The sequence below is a fragment of the Marmota marmota genome, unplaced genomic scaffold (assembly GCF_001458135.2).
Source record: "Marmota marmota marmota unplaced genomic scaffold, marMar, whole genome shotgun sequence".
NCBI classification, from domain to species: domain Eukaryota; kingdom Metazoa; phylum Chordata; class Mammalia; order Rodentia; family Sciuridae; genus Marmota; species Marmota marmota.
This window is the reverse complement of record NW_026000226.1, coordinates 107347-127210: the sequence shown is the minus strand read 5'-3', so window position 1 is coordinate 127210 and position 19864 is coordinate 107347. Positions and strand designations below refer to the sequence as shown.

The 19864-nt window shown below is 46.6% G+C and overlaps 1 protein-coding gene across 1 annotated transcript; it reads left to right on the top strand.

Moving 5' to 3' along the window:
* Positions 1-13473: 13473 nt before the first annotated feature.
* LOC107160918 (mitochondrial import inner membrane translocase subunit Tim29-like) lies at positions 13474-15478 on the top strand. The gene is given in 3 exon segments (XM_048792888.1): positions 13474-13529; positions 14628-14992; positions 14995-15478. Coding segments are annotated over 3 exon segments (810 nt in total). The 3' UTR covers positions 15384-15478.
* Positions 15479-19864: the final 4386 nt, after the last annotated feature.

Sequence of the window (19864 nt, the reverse complement as noted above, 5' to 3'; positions counted from 1 at the left end):
ACCTTCCCAGCCCCCAGCCTTAGTAGCACTACTCAGCCACTGGAATCCACTAGCAAATTGCTTTTCAATCTATTTCCTCTTCTGTGGCCCCAGAATTCCAGGTTGATAGACAGGTCTCTATCCAAATGTGACAGATGAATCTCTGCCCTTCAAGGAAGGTTTTCTTTCTAGAACATCAAGGTGCTTTAGAGATAAAATACAGGGATGACTGTCATCCCCTTTCAGCCTCTTAGCACAAAGCTGTCCCCTTCAGCACATAGAGGATTCATCCACCCTGGCCATGCTTGTCTTCACAGCTTCATTGGTCCTCTGGGCTCCTACAATAGAATGTGTGAGGGAAAGTTGATTCTGGTACCAGGGGGTCAGTCCAGAGGCGAAAACAGACAGCCTTATAATTATTTTCTTCAGTCACAGGATAACTGTAACAATGAGAGAGGTCCTGGATGTGTGGGAGAAAGAATGCTCTGAAGCCATGGCTGCCTCTCCCTGAAATCTGAGAAGTGGGTAGGCAGAGCATCTCCATGCCCGGATATATAAATGTTGGACCTGGGCTGCTCCCCTGTTTAAGGGCTTTCTAGCTCCTTAGGGAGCCCAAAGCCTGAGATTCAGGGTCACAACCCAGCAGCATGGACCATCATCCATGGGTCTCTCGGTCAGGACAAGACAATGGCTGACACAGGAGGTTAGCTGTACTTAGGTCCTGGAACAAGGACTGTTGGTCCCACTGCACAGGCCTCCATCCCCTGAACCAGCAAGACTGCCAATGTATCACCTAGATTTGAGGGCCCTGCTGCCGCTTCTAGCCATATCAGCCTCTGATTCCCCAGCCAGGCCCAATTATGCCCATGCCAACTAAACCAACCTCATATACCCAGTGCCCACCAGGATCCTACCAGGCAAGAGTTCCACTCTTGTTCCCTTCAGTTCAACAGGGATCCACAATTTAGAGCCAGTTACTGGAGGGCACTACAGTCAAGGGGCCTCCCGGCCCTCCAGTTCTGACTACCATGTCCTGTGGGGAACACCCAGCTCTCTGCTGTCTAAGATCTCCCCAGAAGTTCCCAAACAGCTTGGTTGCCTCAGCCACAGGCCCTATCCAAAGATCTATTGCCCTCTTGCTTTCAGTTTTGTCTAGAGAACATGAACAGGTTAAACCATCCCGATGATTACTGGATTTGCCTGGGTTAACGAGTGACTGGGAAGGACAGAGAGCAGCCTCCAGGCAGCCTGGGTAGAGTGGAAGGGAGGAGGAGAGAAAAAGCAGAGAGGCAGGGGAGGAGAGAGGGAAGGAAAACAGACCCTGCATTTGTCTGACCTATGATCTTGAAACTCAAGTTGCCCACTAGGTGCCAGCAGAGGACAGAGTTCCTGGGACCTCAAGTAATGACAGCAGAGTCTCTGCCTCCTGTGATCCTAAGTCAGGGCCCAGGTCAGCATGAGGGCCACCAGGCAGGGAAGAGGACATCAAGGGAAGGATAGTATGGAATTGGACATGAATGGGTCATAAGAGAGCCAGGATCAGGCTTGCATTTGGGAGGTGGCAGTGGGACAGCAGAGCAGAGTGCTCACATGCACTAGCCACCTGCAGGTTACACATACACCAGTCCTCCCAAAGAAGCATTTATTTCTCAGTCTATAAGAGGGGCATCTTACTGGCACCCACATAGACACTGGAGTTCACAGAGATCAGAGATCATCCTTCAAATTACCCAATTTTAAGTTCTTCAGCACCTGCTCCTTCCAGTGTTGTGCTCACCCCACAGGGTGCTGAGCATTTATGGACAATGCATGCCAAGAACTGCCCACTGGTGCAGCCCAAGAGGTGCTGCCTCTTGGAGGTGCTGCATTGGGCTTGCCAATCACTGACCATGTGCCTCAATTTACCCCACCATGGCACAAGATAAAATCCCTCCCTGCATGCCTGGGGGCCATGTAAGCCCAAGACCCACTGTAATGTGGCTGAAGCACATGCAAGTAGGCAAACAGAAGCTACTGTCCTGACACTCTTGCTTAGGACAGACATCCATCAGGCCATAGTCAGGCCAGCCTGCTGTGGAAGGTCAAGTCCCTGGATTGGAGAACCTGTTCCCAGTTCACATCATCAAACCCTGAGATCCTCAATGCCCTGGGGAATCTGGGGTGGAATGAAAGTAGACCAGCCCTCCATTATCAGACCCTCTGGGGTTATCCCAAGAAACAAGGATCAAATTCAGACTCATTTCTAAAGCTAACTGTTCCCTAGAATTTGGGCTTTGGATGTGATGATGTCCTGTGGTCATGATCTCCAGGCAACTGGTTTTGTATACTGAAAGTCTGTGTATCTGGAGTGTGGGAAGTGTTGTTAGGTAGCAGGTTAAAATAGCCTTTGAAGAAGGGGATCCTCACAGGATCCTGGGCTGAATGACAGTTTCCCCATCCAACTCCTTATCTGTAGACATTCTGCAATTTTTGTTTTTAATTTTTTGGTCCCAGGTATTGACCCATAGGCACTTAACCACTGATCCATACCCCCAGACTGTTCTTATTTTTTATTTCTTGAAAAGTTTGCTTCCGGCTTCTCTAAGGTGCCTCTTAGAGAAACCATCTTTCTGATGGCCTCTGTAAGGTGTTGAGGCTGGCTTTGAACTTGATTCTCCTGCCTCAGTCTTCCAACTCATTGAAATTTTGCAGGTGTGCTTCCTGCAAAGTTTTTAACAAAGTTGGAATAGCTGGTGAGAGCAGTTGGAAACTGACTCTGGGAAGATTAATGAGAATGTATCAGGATTATTTGCACTCATCCTGGAAAGAAACCTGCCATTTTTGATTCTGTTGGGCAGGATGGAGGAGGGAACTGTGAGCCTGGAAAGGGAGCTAGCAACTTGCAGCCCTTCAAGTCTAGAGAATCTAGCAAACAGAGGAGGTTCAGCTCAAAACTCATTCCCGTGCAGATCATTCAGGCCTATTGGGTTGCCTGCCCTCCACCACAGTAGCTTCCTCCATGTAGCTGCAAGGTAGGGCATGGGAGTGCAAGTCCAGGAGATGTCTGTCACCAGGGGTTAGGCTTCACATGTGCAGGTAATCACTAGACCAATCCTCTCTCTGTTCTGTCACCAGAAGCCAGGCAGTGCACAATGTGAGGGGAAATGTGAGTCTTCCCCTGGGCTGGCCCATGGGCTCTCCTTCTTAGACGTCTGATTAGGCTTTGGCCACTAGCTGGGGTCACCAGCTTCATGACCTGGGACATCTGCTCCCTTACTCTAGATGAGATCTGTTTGCACTCCCTTGGAAGAGAGACTACTTAGGTCAGCAAACATGCCAGAGGGTGGGGACAGTGTTGGAGTTGGAGGGTGTCACCTGGTCCTGCAGGCCACCAGGGCACAGGGGATGGTGCTCTGCAATTGGGTCATATTACATTTTCTAAGTCCAACCTATGGCTTTGGCTAAAGGTGGCCACCAACTGGGCCCCTGGAGACGGAGGCCAGAAATAAAAGAAGCTTTTTTGTCTGCTCAGGCCCCCAGAATCAATAAGGGGAATGGTAGAAACTCAGCCCATCACACCCTTTGGGACACCTTTAGTTCCAGGACATGCACCAACCGCCACTAGCCCTGGCCGTTGTGCCGGACGCCGGGGCGGGGGCAGGTGTGGGGCGGGGTTAAGGGATAGAATCCAGGTGCTAACCCAGCTGGTGCCCCTTCCCCAGTGGCCGTTCCCAGTCTTGATGCCCCTGCCTGCCATGGACAGGCCCCTTTCCAGTGCTGATTGGATCCTTCTCTATCTGCAGCTCTCAGCAGCAAGCTCTTATCGGTGCCTGAGGAGGGATGGTGGGCTCCCAGGAGATGCAAGCCACAAAGTCCACTGCCAAGCTGAGCGGCAGGGATCACGCCAGTTGGCCTGGGTGGGGTCTGCAGCATCCTCAGGTGGCATGCGCTGGCTTCTGCCCTTCAGGATCCTTGGGTTACCAAAGTAAGGAGGGCAACCCTGCGGTCTGGGGAGGAGGGCGGCAGATTGTCACCTGGGTGAGCAGGTCCGCCACTGGGCGGAATAGACCGCTGTGAGCACGCTCCTATACTCTGACCTCTCCAACCAATAGCTGCCACCGCAGCTGTCCAACCAACCTTCCAGGAGAGTCCAAAGTTTGAGTCCTTCCTTGGTAGCCTGTATGTCCCTGAGGCAATGGTGAGCTGGGACATCATGAGAGCGGGATCCTAACTACTAGAGTGGCGTGGCCACCAGAGGGCGCCCTATGGGCGTGTGATTGAGCAGGGGAAGGTCCCCATAGCAAACCTGGGACCTACCCAGAGGGTTGTTCTGTGCCTGGCCCACGTGTCCAATCTGTATGTCTTAAAAAGGTAGAAATAGGTTATAAACATAAACCACACCCTCATAATTAAAGATTTATAAACTCATAGTTTTATCCCATAATATTTGAAGGAAAAACCCTTAGATAAGTTAAATTTAGTAGTATTTATCTGAGCAAGGGGAAAAACATAAATCAAAAAACAATACTAGGATGAATGGCTTACCTGGCAGCCCTCAGAATCAGAATATGTCCAAGGAACTAATTTGGGCAGTACCATGTGACAATATTCATGAACTGAAGTGAGGCACAGAAAAACTTCACTGGTTACAGAGACAGTTTAGTTCATTACAACTCTGCAATGGACAAGCTCAGCTATTGTAATTGCCTGAGTCTTAGCTATTCCTTTCAAGAAACTAGGCTGTCAGTTTAACTACTAAATTGTATTTTAGTTTGTTACCAAGGACTCAAGTATGAAGGCATCCTCAGGCCAAATCTAATTTAGTGTCGTCAGTACAATTTGGAATAAATGGCACATTTGATTTCCACAAATTAATTAGAAAACATATAGATTGTTAATACTTCATAAGATTTTAAAACATTTAGAATCAAAGTAAAATGAAGTTGGCAATAACTGAAATATTATTAACTCTGAATATAATAAACAAATATTAAAGTTGTAAGTCTTGTGAGAAGTGTGAAAAGAGAATGTCACAATGTTAAATACATCTTGGTCCTATCTTCAGAAAGTCCTACATCATAAAGAATGATACATACACAACAGAAGTGTAGTATATTTGAAGCTTAATATCTATATGTAACGTATTTAGAAATGCAAGATATTTTAGTTCTATTTGACCATAAAAGACACTTAATTTGTATGTCAAAATACAGAGTATCTTATGCTACTAATATAAATAAATACGTAAGACATGGGAATCCAGCAAAAACTAAAACCAAAACAACAATTGCAAAATGAAACACAGTTTATCCAAACATTTTTCATTAGTCTAGCCTCCAAAGTTCCACTCCAGAGACCATTATCATTGCTCTCAGCCTGGGTTCCACGGGATCTTTGTGTCATATTTGAACAGGACACTATAAAATGTTAGTTTTAAATAGGAGGTGTCCCCCAGAGGCTGGTGTGTGAGACAATGCAAGAAAGTTTTGAGGTGAAATGATAGGGTTATAGGAGCCTTACATGAAGCAGTTCCTTAATGCACTCATGATTAAATGTGAGATAAGTTTAGGCAGGAATGGGTTGGCTAGAAGAAGTGGGTCTGTGAGAACATGCCTTTGGGATTTATTTATATTTTGTGCCTGGTGAGTTGTTCTCTCTCTGCTTCCCAATGGCCATGCCTGAGCTGCTTTCTTCCACCACACTCTTCTGACATGATGTTTTGCTTCATCTTGGCCCTGGAGTTATGAACATAGCTGACTATGGACTACCACTGAAACTATGGGAAATAAACTTTTCCTCCTCTAATTATTCTTGTCATCTCTTTTCTCATAGAGACAAGAAAGCTGAGTAGAACAGAAATAGGTACCAACAGGCGAGTTGCTTGCAGTGTCTCTGTGGTTCAGGAACTTGTGGAGACTTTGATATTTGGGGTAGATATTTTGAATAGTTTAGAGATGTAAGCTGGATAAGTTTTGAACATTGTAAAGGAAGATTATCATGTGATTCTGGTGGAAGCTCTGAAGACCAAAATGTTGATAGGAAAGTCTGTGTTCATGAGGCTGCAGAGAAAAAGGAAGACTCTATTAGAAATGTGACTAGAGGACATTTATGTTATATTCTATCAAAGATATTATCTACATTGTACACATTTCCTGTCACATTTGTGTGGCTAAATTTAGAGGTGTTGTACTAAATAATCTAGTGGAGGAAATGTCAAGGCAGCCCGGTATTCAGGCAGTGGTATGGATATTGCTAGCAACTTTTATTCAGGTTTACTGTGATAATGTGGAACAGAAGGAAGAGTGTAAACTTGCATTTTGGTCAGAAAAGTTGGAGTAAAACCAAGCCTCAGGAACTTGTGGTTGTTAACTCATTACCATCACTATATAGTTGATTAATAAATTACACAGACACAGTAGGAAAGATGGCTTGAGGGCATGTCAGGAATTGGCAAAATCATACGCAACTCATGTTCATAGTATATAAAAGTAAAAATCCCATTGAGAAGGGAAACTACCAAGAAGTTTTTTCTCCATGCTCAACCAGCCACTCAAAGGCTCCAGCAGCCATGGTCCCCAAAGTCTTGGCTACTACTTGAGATGGTGGCAGACATTGGCTTCAACCCCATGATACCAGTTCTGCAGAAATGGAGTATGCTGGAGTTAGGTGGTCGTGGAGGCTTCCAACCCAACAAGATTTCAAAGGGAGGTCTGGCAGGTCAAAGTATAATGAAGTGGGAATTCATGTAGGTAGTTCCTGAGAGGGTTATGTGTGTAGCTGTGAGAAGGAAGCTAAAACTGCAGTAGAGACCCCTGGGATTAAGAGATGCTGGGAATGTGGAATATATGTCAGGGGATGTTGCTGGCTGAGGATAGAGCCAGTCTAATGAGAGGCCAAGGGACAAGGCTGCACAAGTCCTTTGGAGCCCATTGTGCACAATATGTGCTCCAAATGCTGAGCCAAGGAGATAGAGGACTTGTTGGCCCAGATGGATTTCAGTCTTGGTTCATAGCCATCTCTTATTTCTCCCTTTTGTCATGGAAATATTTATTCTGTGCCACTGTATATTATTAGATATACATGAGTTGATTTTGATTCCTACAAGGGTTGACAACCAAGAGTTTAATTTGAGTCCCAGAAGAGATGTTAGACTTTGAGTTTTGGACAGTGCCGAAACTGTTCAGATTTAGGTATATCCTGGAGATGCGCTGAATGTATTTTTCATGGTGTGATGTTCATAGGCTTTTTGGGGGTCATGGATGGCACGTGAAATTTTGGAGATAGGTGTACCTTAGTGTACCTTAAAAGCTGACTGTGGACTGTTCCACAGTGAGGTAATGTAGGAATGTTCAGAGGTGAAATTATTAGATTATGAGATTGGTCCCCTAATCTATGAATAATCCATTGGGTGGATCAATAATTTGAAAGTACTACTATATTGGGTGTTAAATGGGGAAGGTGGGTTAAGCCTGGAAATAGTAGGTCACTGGGAGCACCTCCTTGCAGATTATATTTTGTCACTTGGTCCTTCTTTTTCTCTGTTTCATAGCAGTCATGAGTTGAGAAGCTTCCTGCAAAATGTCCTTCTTCCATGATGTTCTGCTTCACCTCATGCCTAGAGCAAGGGCGTTGGCTGCCCATAGACTGAGACCTGTGAAACATGAGGTATTCTGCATCACCTTGGGCCCAGAGCATTGCGGCCAGCCTAACATGGATTGAGACCTCTGTCCTAGGCAACCGCAAGAATACTGGATCCCATCAATGTGGTTCAGAAAGACAGATATGTATATACATATTGGTTAGAATAAAAGGGACTTCAAAATGTACATATTTTTGAAGCTATAAAGACCATTCTAATGGTTCTATAAAATTATAGCATGCTGGAAATTATTGAGGAATACCTGAGTAGAGCTGTTCTGGGGTAATTGATGGTAGTTTTGATGGGTAATTTATGAGTCCAGATGACTTCAGTCATGTCAAGCAGAATCCATACAGGTATTATTTGGAGTCATGTGGTATGGATGTCTAAATAACCAATAGGAAAGCAGCCTCAGATGACACTCTGAAGAGATGAGAATCATTTGGTGGGAAAAGAAGCATCGTAGAGTCCCGAGGAGCTCTAAACTCAGACTAGCAGTGGACATTGGGCCTTGCTCCTTATCCTGGGGGCCTTCCTCTGACGAACTTGGCATGGTCACATACCCATGCTCCATCATGCGTTCCAGGCAGATGTCACAAGAGGTGAACTCCACAGTGCACCTTTGGTCACAAGAGGAGCTGGTGTCCCAGCCCAGCTCCTTTGTTCTTGTCACTGGTGACCAGTCAGACCTCACCAGGTGATATGAATGGTCAATTTTCTGAGCAAGCGTGGCTGTGGGCTGAACCACCTGGCCCTTTTGGCCCATCGGGCTCCCATCCACCTGACCCGCAATGCTCCCGCTTCTCAGCGGGATCACCCTGCTGCTCCAGTAGCTGTCATCAGCCCTGCTCCAGGCACTTCTGCCGGGATCGCCGTCCTCATATGCCTGGATCAGCTGTCTGCTTCAGAGGCCCTCTATAGCAGGTGCTGCCCTCCTCTCAGGGGATCCTGCCAGCAATCTCCTGGGTGCCACCCTGATAAAGCCAGTACTGTCCTACACCAACTGGTGTATATTTGGACCATCCAGAACAGTAAGGATCCCTCCTCCTTATTGCAGACCAGTACTACTGCCTTCACCAGTTGAGCAAGTCCATTGGGCTGTGCAGATCATGACACCTGCTCAACAGAGATGACAGTCCAAGAGCAGCCTGAAGAATCAGTGGTCCACCAGGAGGAGGAGGAGGGGCCCCAAGGGATAGATAAGCAGGAGGATCTGGGACTGGGTGCCCTAAGAATAGAGAAATCAACATCAGTAAAGCTTCTGGAGACCAGGTAGACCTCAATTATATGGAACCCAATCCTGTGTCTGGGGAAGAAATCACCTTTCAAAAGAAGGCCCAGAACCTTCCCAAGATCTTCCCTTGTAGGGGACCTGTCATTGGCAGCCCCCATAGGCCTTCTGCTGGGGGGCTGCCCATGGCTCAGGCTGATGCAGAAGCAGCAGTGCTGCCAGAGCCAGACCCCAGCTGCTCCTCACTTCCAGACAAGTGGGCCAAAGAAAGGCTGGAGAAACATCATCTGCCCAGCTCTCCAGGCTCCCAGGGCTCAAGCAAGGAGGTGAATGGGAAAAAGCATTCCTGTGGTCCATCAGAGAGCTGTCCTCCACCAAGAGCTTCTACCTGGAGGCCCCAAAAGAGAAAGAAGCTAGTGCCTATGGCCCTGCCACTGTGGCTGCCATGCTATCAAGATGGTCTGCCGCCACCTGCTAACAAGCCTTTTCTGTGTCTGGAGGAAGACATAGGCACCCTGCTAAGGGAGGTTCCAGGTGCAAAGAAGAAGTTGAAGGATAATATGGAGGCCTTGGAGGAGAGAAGAGAAGCTGAGGAGGCCAGCAAAACTACTTTGCCTGTCCATTCTTGCTCTCTACCTGGGGCCCATAGTGAGACTACAGACACACTGATCCCACTCCCAGACTCTTCCCACTCCCCAGATATACCTGCTAGCAATTAGTGGGAATTCCCTAAACCTATCTGTCCATCTGCCTTCCCCATTGCCAAGTAATGGTGAGTAGGGAATCCCTTGTTCTCTTCCTCTGCTTCACCCCATTAATCCTGTTTTTCCATGAGGCCCAGTCCCAATGTGGGAGTTACCCCTACTTTGTTTCACTGGGAAGAGCTGTGGCACTTCCCATTTTTCACCTCCCACACCTCATATCCAGTTCCCTTTCCCCTCCTAGCCTACCCCCTGCAGAAAGAAATCCCCAACCCCCATGTGCTTTGATTCTCCTCCTTCTCTTCATTCGTTTCCAAGGCCCACTCTAGTCCCTTCCAACTGCAACCCCAATAGCCATGGCCAGAACTTAACTACTGCAAGTATCTCTCCCACCAACACAGCCAAGTCCTCTGCTCACCTGACTCACCATCCCATTGTGCAGCCTGAGGACATGGCCATTGACACTACTCCCCCTTTTATGACAGTGACATTTCCATCTCCACCTACCTCCAAGGACAGCTCCAGTCCATGCCCCCAGGTCCATGGCCCTGGTCAGCACAGGCAGCCAGCAAAGGCATCATTCTCCATTGGCCCCCAAAACCTCAGGTCTCCCACCACAACCCCCATTTGAACCAGGCTTTTGTCCCATTAATCACTCCTCAGCCCTCATCTGGGAGCTCTCCTGGGGAGCAATAGAGGACTTGCCTTCGGAATGCTGCCCTGCTTATAGTGATCCCAGTTATGGACCATGCACTGGCCTCCCTCCTGGCACACAGCATCTCCGCCATCATTGTCAAAGCCTGCAGCACCAGAAGAACCTATGGATACCACACCTCCTCCTTGAACTATTCTCTCACAGTCCCCTCCTGCCTCCCAGAAAAACTTTAGACCATAGTAAGGGTTGCTTCCTGATTCTGGGAACCTCCATCAGAGTGGCAGCATTGCCTGGACTAGTCTCCACCACTTAGGGTACATAGCAGGAACAGGGACCCAGTGCAAGTCTAGAGATTCCCAGCAGTTCTAGAGCCACCTCTCAGTCCATGTGTAGGGGTCCTGGTGGGAAGCTACAGCCCAACACATTCATATTCGGTAACCTACCCTGGAAGCTAAGCCCAAACTATGGGATTAAACTCACCAACACCTCAATGCTCAGTGGCAGCAATGGGCTGCCTGGTCTTGTGGGTATGATGTCACCCCTCATCCCCTTGGCCACATCACTCAGCAACTGGCCAGGCTTTCCTATGATGCAGTACAGAGTTTCACAGCCTCCAGGACTGGCTTGAACTTGCTTATGGGTGGGCTGGATATGAGACAATGTTTCACAATTTGCCAGCTCCCTTCTCAAGCCTGCACTGCTAGAACTGGAGGGAAAGCTGTTTTGGAATGCCCATTCCAGACATGGGGTCCAAGCCTGCAACTGTGGATCAGAAGCACCTACTGTGTAGCACAGAGGATATCTTCATGGATGCCTGGCTTGACATCCCTACAAAACCCACTCTCTGTCTTGATGGTTACCTCATTGATCTGAGCCCTGGGAAGTTTTCTGGACTTCAACCTGGCTAGGATGTTCATTGCTAGCTGGAAGGGCTTCCTATTCCCTCACACATTTGCCTTCATGGTCTTTCCCTTGCCCCTCGAATATACATAAATTAATACTTACTGTTTCTAGTTCTTCTGTCTCTGTCATTTTCCTTGCTTTCTGATTAGATGTCAGAGAAAGAAGTAGCGTGTGTTTATTGTTATGTGTGGCGACGGACCTTTATGCAAAGGTCAGGAATATTAACTTTTTTGTGTGTGTGTGCAGAAGATTGATCCAAAGGTGCTCTTCCACTAAGCTGTACAGAAGTATTTTTTAGTTTTCATTTTCAGACAGGGTCTCACTATTTTGGGAATGCTGCCCTAGAACTCACCAACTACCCGACTCAGCCCCTGAATTGCTGGGATTACAAGAATGCACCACCACACTTGGATTGACTAATAATTTCTAAGCCCATTTCTCTTATCCCCAAAATTTGAACCCATGCTTTTAGTTGAAGGCCTCATCTTCACCATGGTATGGAATGTATTCTCCCATCAAACAGCACGGGCCAATACTGCCTGAGAATCTGAGCTATGCATTGTGTGTCTTGGGCTAACTATGTCACTTCTGGTCATCATTACTGGGTGGTGGATATGGGAACATGTATATATTGGGACCTGGAAAATAACATAGCATTCAGTCTCTATTTAAGACATGTGAGTGGCCAATGAGCCCAGGAGGCCCTTGTGACCCTCAAGATCCTACCTCTATAGTTAGGGCATTTATCATCCTTTGTGCTCTGTCTATCCCTTCAGCTGCCAGCATAGCATCAGCATGTGGAGGAGACCCTGTTGCTACCCAGGAGCCCTGCCTCTCACCTTGAACCCTCCCATCAAGTACCCCAGGACAGTGTTCAGACAAGCTATTGACATCACCTAGCCCACCTAGTGCTTGTCAATCTCTTTCCTCCTCTGTCTGGAACTCCAGGTTGATAGGAAGGTCTCTATCCAAATGTGAGCTGAATCCTGGCCCTTCAAGGCAGATATTCTTTCTAGAAAATCAAGGTGGTTTAGAGAGAAAATGTAAGGATGCCTCCCATCCCTCTGTGGCCTCTTAGAACAAAGCTGCCCCTTCTGCATATAGAGGATCCACTCACCCTGGCCATACTTGTCTTTGCAGCTTCCTTGGTCCCTTGGGCTACAGCAATGAAATGTGTGAGAGGAAGGTGATTCTGGTACCAGGAGGTCAGCCCATATGAGAAGACAGAGAGCCTTATAATGACTTGTCTTCAGACACCAGGAAATGATAACTGCAACAGTGGGAGAGGTCTTGGGTGTGTGGGAGAAAGAATGCTATGAAAACCATGGCTGCCTCTCCCTGAAATCTGAGAAGTTGGGTCAGCAGAGCATCTCCATGTCCACATATATAAATGTTGGCCCTGGGCTACCTTCCTGTTTAAAAGCTTCCCAGCTCCTATGGGGCCTAAGTCTGGATCTCAGGGACACACAACCAATGGCATGGACCATAAAACCCTAGGACACCCTTCCAGTGCCAAAAATGACTGGCACAGGAGGCTAGATTTGCTTCAGTCCTGGGATAAGTGTCAGTGGTCCCCTACACACATTGCCATCCCCAAACCCAGGAGGGCTGCCAATGTATTAGCTAGATTTGAGGCCCCTGCTGCCCCATCTAGCCAAACTAGATTCTTATATCCATGTCAGTCCCAATGGTCCCCATTCCCACTAACCAGCTCTATATACCCAGTGCCCACCCGGATACTGCCAGCCAAGTGGACCCACCCTGGTTCCTTCTGCTGCAACAGGCGTCTGCATCCCTCAGGGACCCACAGTTTAGAAGCAGTTCCTATGGTTCCTGTAGTCAAAGGGTCACTTAGCCCTCTACTTCAGACTACCATGTCCTGTGGGTCTTAATAGACTCAGCCCTAGGCCCTTTCCTAAGACCTATTGCCCTCTTGCTATCAGATTGGTCTTGGCAACACCATCAGGTCTAGCCATCCCCATGATGACTGGCTTTTCCTGGTTACAGACAGATAGGGAGTGAGACAGTCCAGCCCCCAGGCCAGCCACATCTGGTAGATGGCAGCCTGGGTGGAGTGGAAGGGAGGAGGAGAGAATAAGCAGAGAGGTAGGGGAGGGGAGCAGGAAGGAAAAGAGACCCTGCATTTGTCTGACCCAAGACCTTGGAACTCAAGTTGCCCACTAGGTGCCAGCAGAGGACAGGGTTCCTGGGACCTCAAGTAATGACAGTCAGCAGTCTCTACCTCCTGTGATCCCATGCTAGGTCCCAGGTGAGCTTGAGGGCCACCAGGCAGTGGAGTCAGGGAAGAGGACATCAAGGGAAGGAGAGTATGAGACTGGACATACCTGGACATACTGAGAGCCAGGATTAGGCTTGCATTTGGGACATGGTAGTGGGCAGAAGAGCAAAATCCTCTCGTGCAACAGCCACAGGCTACACAATGTAGGTTTCACAATGCAGGTTACACGATGTGCTCACACACTGCTCCCCCAAAGATGGATTTATTTCTTGGTCTACAAAAGGGGGATTCTACTGACACCCACACAGATACTGGAGCTCACAGAGGTCAGAGAATGCCCCTCACATTACCTATTTTTATATCTGCCAGCACCTTCTACTTCCAATGTTGTGCTCACCCAACAGGATGCTGAGCTTTCCTGAGCAATGCATGCCAAGAACTGCCCACTGCTGAAGCCCAAGAGGTGCTACCTCTTGGAGGTGCTGCATTGGGCTTAGTGTCTCTCTGTCTTTGCTGTTCAATGATCATGTGGCACAAGATAAAATCCCACCCTGCATGCCTGGGGGCCATGTAAGTCAGGTACCCACTGTAATGTGGCTGAAGCCCATGCAAGTAGGGCAAAAGGCTCCTGTCCTGACTCTCTTGCCCAGAGAAGACATCCATCAGCCATAGTCAGGCCACTGCTGTGGAAGGCCAAGTCCTTGAACTGGAGAACCTTGTTCCAAGTTCACATCATCATACTTGAGGTCCTCAATGCCCTGGGGAATCTGAGGTGGAATGGAAGTAGACCAACCATTCATTATCAAATCCTTGGGGTTTATTCCAAATAACAGGGATGAAATTTAGGCTTATTTCTAAATGTGGCTACTTCCTGGAATTTTGGCTTTGTAATGAAATGCGCTCCTCAGGTTTGATCTCCAAACACCTGGTTTTGGCCATTGAAGCTTTGTGAATCTGGCTTGTGGGAGGTGCTGTTAGGTAGTGGGTTAACATAGCCTATGAAGAAGAGGAACCCCACCTGAACCTGAAGCCAAATAAAAGTCTCCCCACCTACCACCTCACTGTAGAAATTGTGCAAAGGGTTTTTGTTCATTTGTTTGTTTTTGTATCAGGTATTGCCGCAATTGGCCCTTCACCACTGAGTCACATCCCCCAGACTGTGTTTTATTTTTTACTTTGTGACAAGTTCTCTCTATGTTGCTTATGGCATCTCTAAGGTGCTGAGGCTGGCTTTGCCACTGGGATTGCAGGAATGCTTCCTGAAAAGTTCTTAACAATGTAAGCGGATTTTGGTCCCCAAGCTGCGGAGAAGGGGGCGTTGAGGCTGGAAATGCTGCCGTGGCGGTGAAGCCAAGCGTGTGGGCGCGGCTGGGCGACTGGGCCCGCGCGCTGCTCCGGGACTACGCAGAGGCTTGCCAGAACGCGGTGGCTGCGGCGCGGGCTCGGCCGGGGCGCGCAGCAGTGTACTTGGGGCTGCTGGGCAGCGCCGCAGCCTGCTGCGCTCTGGCGCCGAGCGAGGAGGCCTTCGAGGAGGCGCTGCTCGATGCGTCTGGGACTCTCCTGCTGCTAGCGCCAGCCACTCGCAACCGCGATTCCGAAAGCTTCCTACAGCGGCTCCTTTGGCTGCGGGGCCGCGGTCGTCTGCGCCACGTGAATCTGGGGTTCTGCTCGTGTACGAGGCGCCCTTCGACTCCCAGGCCAGCCTCTACCAGGCCCGCTGCCGCTACCTGCAGCCCCGCTGGGTCGACTTCCCTGGCCGAATCCTGGATGTGGGCTTAGTGGGCCACTGGTGGATACTGAGCACCCGGATGCGTGACTGCGACATCAACGATGACAAGTTCCTGCACCTGCCGGCACATTTGCGCGTGGCCGGACCCCACCAGCTGCACTCCGAGGCCAATGAGCGGCTCTTCGATGAGAAGTACAAGCCTGTTGTGCTCACCGACCATCAGGTGGACCAGGCGCTGTGGGAGGAGCAGGTGTTGCAAAAGGAGAAAAAGGACAGGCTTGTCCTGAGCCAGGCGGACTGGCTAGTGCAGTCGCAGGTCGCAAGATGAAACCCAGTAAGAGCTTGAGGCCTGACTGGGGTCTGAGCCCTGGCAGACTGTGGAATGATGAGAGTGAGACGTAAATTATATGCACTGTTCTCTAACTGCTGTTGTTGGAAACAAGTTTGGAGAGCCATACTCCCTATCTCTTTGTTCCTTATTAGTGAAGATAGTTCACAGTCTTTTTGGTCTAGGAATTGGGTAGAGCAGAGTTGACTAATGTTTATCACTGCCAGAGCTAGTAATGAGCCTTTTACATAAGTCTTTTTAGGCTGGGAATGTAGTAGCTCAAGTGGTAAAGCACTTGTCCCTGGCATCCCTAAAGCCCTAGGTTTGATCCCCACTACCACAAAAACAAAAGAAAAATAACTTCATCCTTTTTCACTGTGTGACACAAGTCCCTTGACAGAGGTACTACATTGGTCAGGTGACTCCCAAACTCTCTTCCAAGAGCATGCATATTTTGCTTTATTTCTTTGTGTGTTTTCCTCCTCTTGTTCTTTTTCTTTGGGGGGGGGTACTGGGGACTGAACTCAGGGGCACTTGGCCACTGAGCCACATCCCCAGCCCTATTTTGTATTTTATTTAGAGACAGGGTCTTACAGAGTTGCATAGTGAATTGTCGTTGCTGAGGCTAGCTTTGAACTCACGATTCTCCTGTCTCAGCCTCCCAAGCTGCTGGGATTAAAGGGGTGTGCCACCATGCCCAGCTCCTCTTGTTCTTTTATGAGTAACATGTTTGTTTAGATTTTTAAAATTCGTTGAGCCAGCTGTGGTGGTACACACCTGTAATATGAGCTACTCTAGAGGCTAAAGCAGGAAGATTGCAAGTTTGAAACCAGCCTGGGCAGCTTAATAACACCATATTCAAATAAAAAGGGCTGGAGATGTTGCTCAGTGGTAGAGCACTGGCAGTGTGAGTGAGGCCTTGGATTCAAACTCCATTACCAAAAATAAAGTAAAACACTAATTATAGTCTCACAAGAAATTGGCAAAATAATACATTTTGAATACTCTTTACCCAGTTTCCCTTAAATGGTATTGTTTTACATAACTAATACTAAATGAGGATATTGATATTAGTATGACTGTTTGGTTTTGGAAGGGACGTGTTTTTGTAAAAACAACTTGGTTTTATCATATGTGTATTGACAGTGATTAGAAGTGGCTTGGAAGGAAAAATAGGTCCTAATCTCAAAATCTATATCTAATTGTAAATCCTGTTGATGTCATACTTCAGGTACCCTGAAAACAGAATTCTTTGGAAAAGAATAAGTTAAATTATGTAGTTGGTACTTAGCTAGGTTATGATAATCACACCTCTTAAGCTAAAATATTGGGGAATGTGACTACCTCTGCTTGTAGCTAGTTAATAAAACCAGGAGATGAAACAGTGAAAAAAAAAAAAAAACAATGTAAGCAATGCTCGTGATGGCAGTTGGAACATTATTGAGGGCTAACTAGGATTATCCAGACTAATCCTGGAGAGAAACCTGCCATTATTGATTCTCTTGGGCAGGTGAAGATAGTGAGGTTGAAGGAGGGCACCCTGAGCCTGGGTAGGAGACAACCTGCAGCCCTTAAAGTGCAGACAAGACCAGCAAAGAGAGGTGGTACAGCTCAGAGCTCATTCCCTTGTAGATCTTTCAGTTTTTTTGGTAGCCTGAGCTCTACCACCTCGGCCTCCTATGTGTAACTGCAAGGTAGGGAATGGGAGTGCGGGTCTGGGAAATGTCTGCTCCCAGGGGCAAGGCTCCCACATGTGTATATGCTCACAAGGACACCCCTTTTTTCACTGCCACCAGTAGCTAGGCAGTGCATGATGGGAGGGGAATTGTGATTCTTTCCATGTGCTGGCCCCATTGGTTCTCCTCCTTGTCCCTCCACTTCTGGCCAGGTTTTGGCCACTAGATGGGGTTGCCAGTTCCATGATTCTGGGCCATCTGTCCCCTTATTCCAGAAAAGATCAGCTTGCACCTCCCTGGAGGACAGACTAGTTAGGTCAGTGAACAGACCAGGGGGTAAGGACAGTATTGGGGTTGGAAGGTGTTACCTGGTCATGCAGGCCACTAGTGGACAGGGATGGGGCTCTGCAACAGAATCATATTCTATCTTCTAATTCCAGCTTACAGCTTTTGCCAAAGTTGGCCATAACCTCAATCCCTGGAGATGGGGGTCAGAAAGTGTTTCTCTGTGCCTGTGGAGGGGAGAGGGCTCCTAGGCTTTGGGAGCCACTGCCAGGCTGGGTGGTAGGTTTCAGGCCAGTAGTCCTGGGCATGGTCAGCAGCATCCTCAGGAGGTGTGCTCTGGCTTCTATCCTCCTGGATCCTGAAAAAACAAAGTGAGATCTGGGGAGGAGGAGGCCAGCTAGTTTCCTGGGTGAGCAGGTATGCCACTGGCTGAAAACGATCACTGTGGCCAGGCCTCTGTACTCTGACCAACAGAGGCCACGGCAGCCGTCCAACCCTCCAGGAGAGTCTAAAGTATAGACCCTTCCTTGGCCAGTATGTCCTTGCCCTACAGCAATGATGAGCTGAAATATTATGCGAGAGCGGAATCCTAACTACTGGAGTGGCATGGGATTGAGTGAGGGAATTTTATCTTAGCAAACCAGAGACTCACCCAGAGGGTGGTTTTGTGCTTGGCCCACAGCTGAGTGCAGGGCTGTTTAAGCAGTGCCAACTCTGGTCAGCTCCCCAGTCTATATATCTTAGAGATGTAAATAAAACATTCATACATTGCTGGTGGGACTGCCAATTGGTGCAACCACTATGAAAAGCAGTATGGATATTCCTCAAAAAACTTGGAATGGAACCACCATTTGACCCAGCTATCACACTTCTTGGTTTATACACAAAGGACTTAAAATCAGCATACTATAGTGACGCAGCCACATCAATGTTTATAGCAGCTCAATTCACAATAGCTAGACTATGGAACCAACCTAGGTGTCCCTCAATAGATGAATGGATAAAGAAAATGTGGTATATATACTCAATGGAATATTACTCAGCTTTAAAGAAGAGTAAAATTATGGAATTTACCAGTAAATGGTTGGAGTTGGAGAATATCATGCTAAGTGAAATAAGCCAATCCCACAAAACTAAAGGCCAAATGTTTTCTCAGATGCTAATTCACAATAAGAGGGGGCACTATGGAAGAATAGCATTACCTTGGGTTAGGTAGAGGGAAGTGATGGGAGAGAAGGGGAGGGGATGTGGGGTTAGGAAAGATAGTAGAATGAAACAGACATTATTACTGTATATTTACATGTGACTGCATGACAAATGTGATTCTGCAACATGTACACTCAGAAAAATGAGAAATTATATCTATATATGACATATCAAAGTGCATAAATGCATTCTACTGTCATGTATAACTAGTTAAATAAAAAATTTAAAAAAGATGTAAATAAATAAACATAAATCAAGCTCTCATAATTATTTTAAGATAAATCAATTCTTAGTTTTTATCCTATATCTAATGGAAAAAAAACTTTAGATAAGTTAAATCCAGTAGAATTTATCTGAGCAAGTGGAAAAACAAAAATCAAAAAACAATAACTGGAATGATTGAATTCCCTGGCAGCCCTCACAATCAAAAAAATGTCCAAGGAACTAGTGTGTGCAGTGCCATCAGGCAGTATTTATGAACTGAAGTGAAACACAAAAACACATCATTGATTATAAAGACAAATTAGTGCATTACAACTTTGCAATGGACAAACTCAGCTGCTATAGTTGCCTGAGTCTTAGCAATTCCTTCCCAGAAACTAGGTGGTCAGTGAGTAAAACTACTAAATTATATTGTAATTTGTCATCAAGGATTCAAATGTGAAGGCATCTTCATGAAAAATCTAATGTAATGTTGTTAGTACAATTTGCAAGAAATGAATAAGTAGCACATCTGGTTTTTACAAATTAATTTAGAAGTTATCATAGTTTGTTAATACTAGTTTGTTAATCATAGATTGTTAGTACTATATAAGATTTAAAAATATCTAGAATCAAAGTAAAATGAAGTTGACAATAACTAAAATATTATCAACTCTGCTTTGAATATAAGAAGCAAATAACAAATTTACATGTAAACGTCTTTTGAGAAATGTGAAAAGGGAATTTCACTATGATAAATAGTTCTTGGATCTCTGTTTTAGCACACCCTACATCAAAAGATGTACACACAAAATGGAAGTGTAGTATATTTGTTTTTTTTTTTTTTTTTATCCCTGGCACCACATAAAAATAAACAACAACAACAAAAAGGTATAGTGTCCATTAAAAAAAAAAAGAATTACTGTATGACCCAACAATTCCATATAGATAGATATATAGATATATGAAAGTGGATACTCATATACCAATGTTCATTACAACATTATGTAAAATTGTTAAAAAGTGAAAACAACCCAAATATCCATTAACCAATGAATGGATAAAGTGTTATAGCCATACAATCAAATTTTTTTTTTTTTTTTTTTTTTTTTT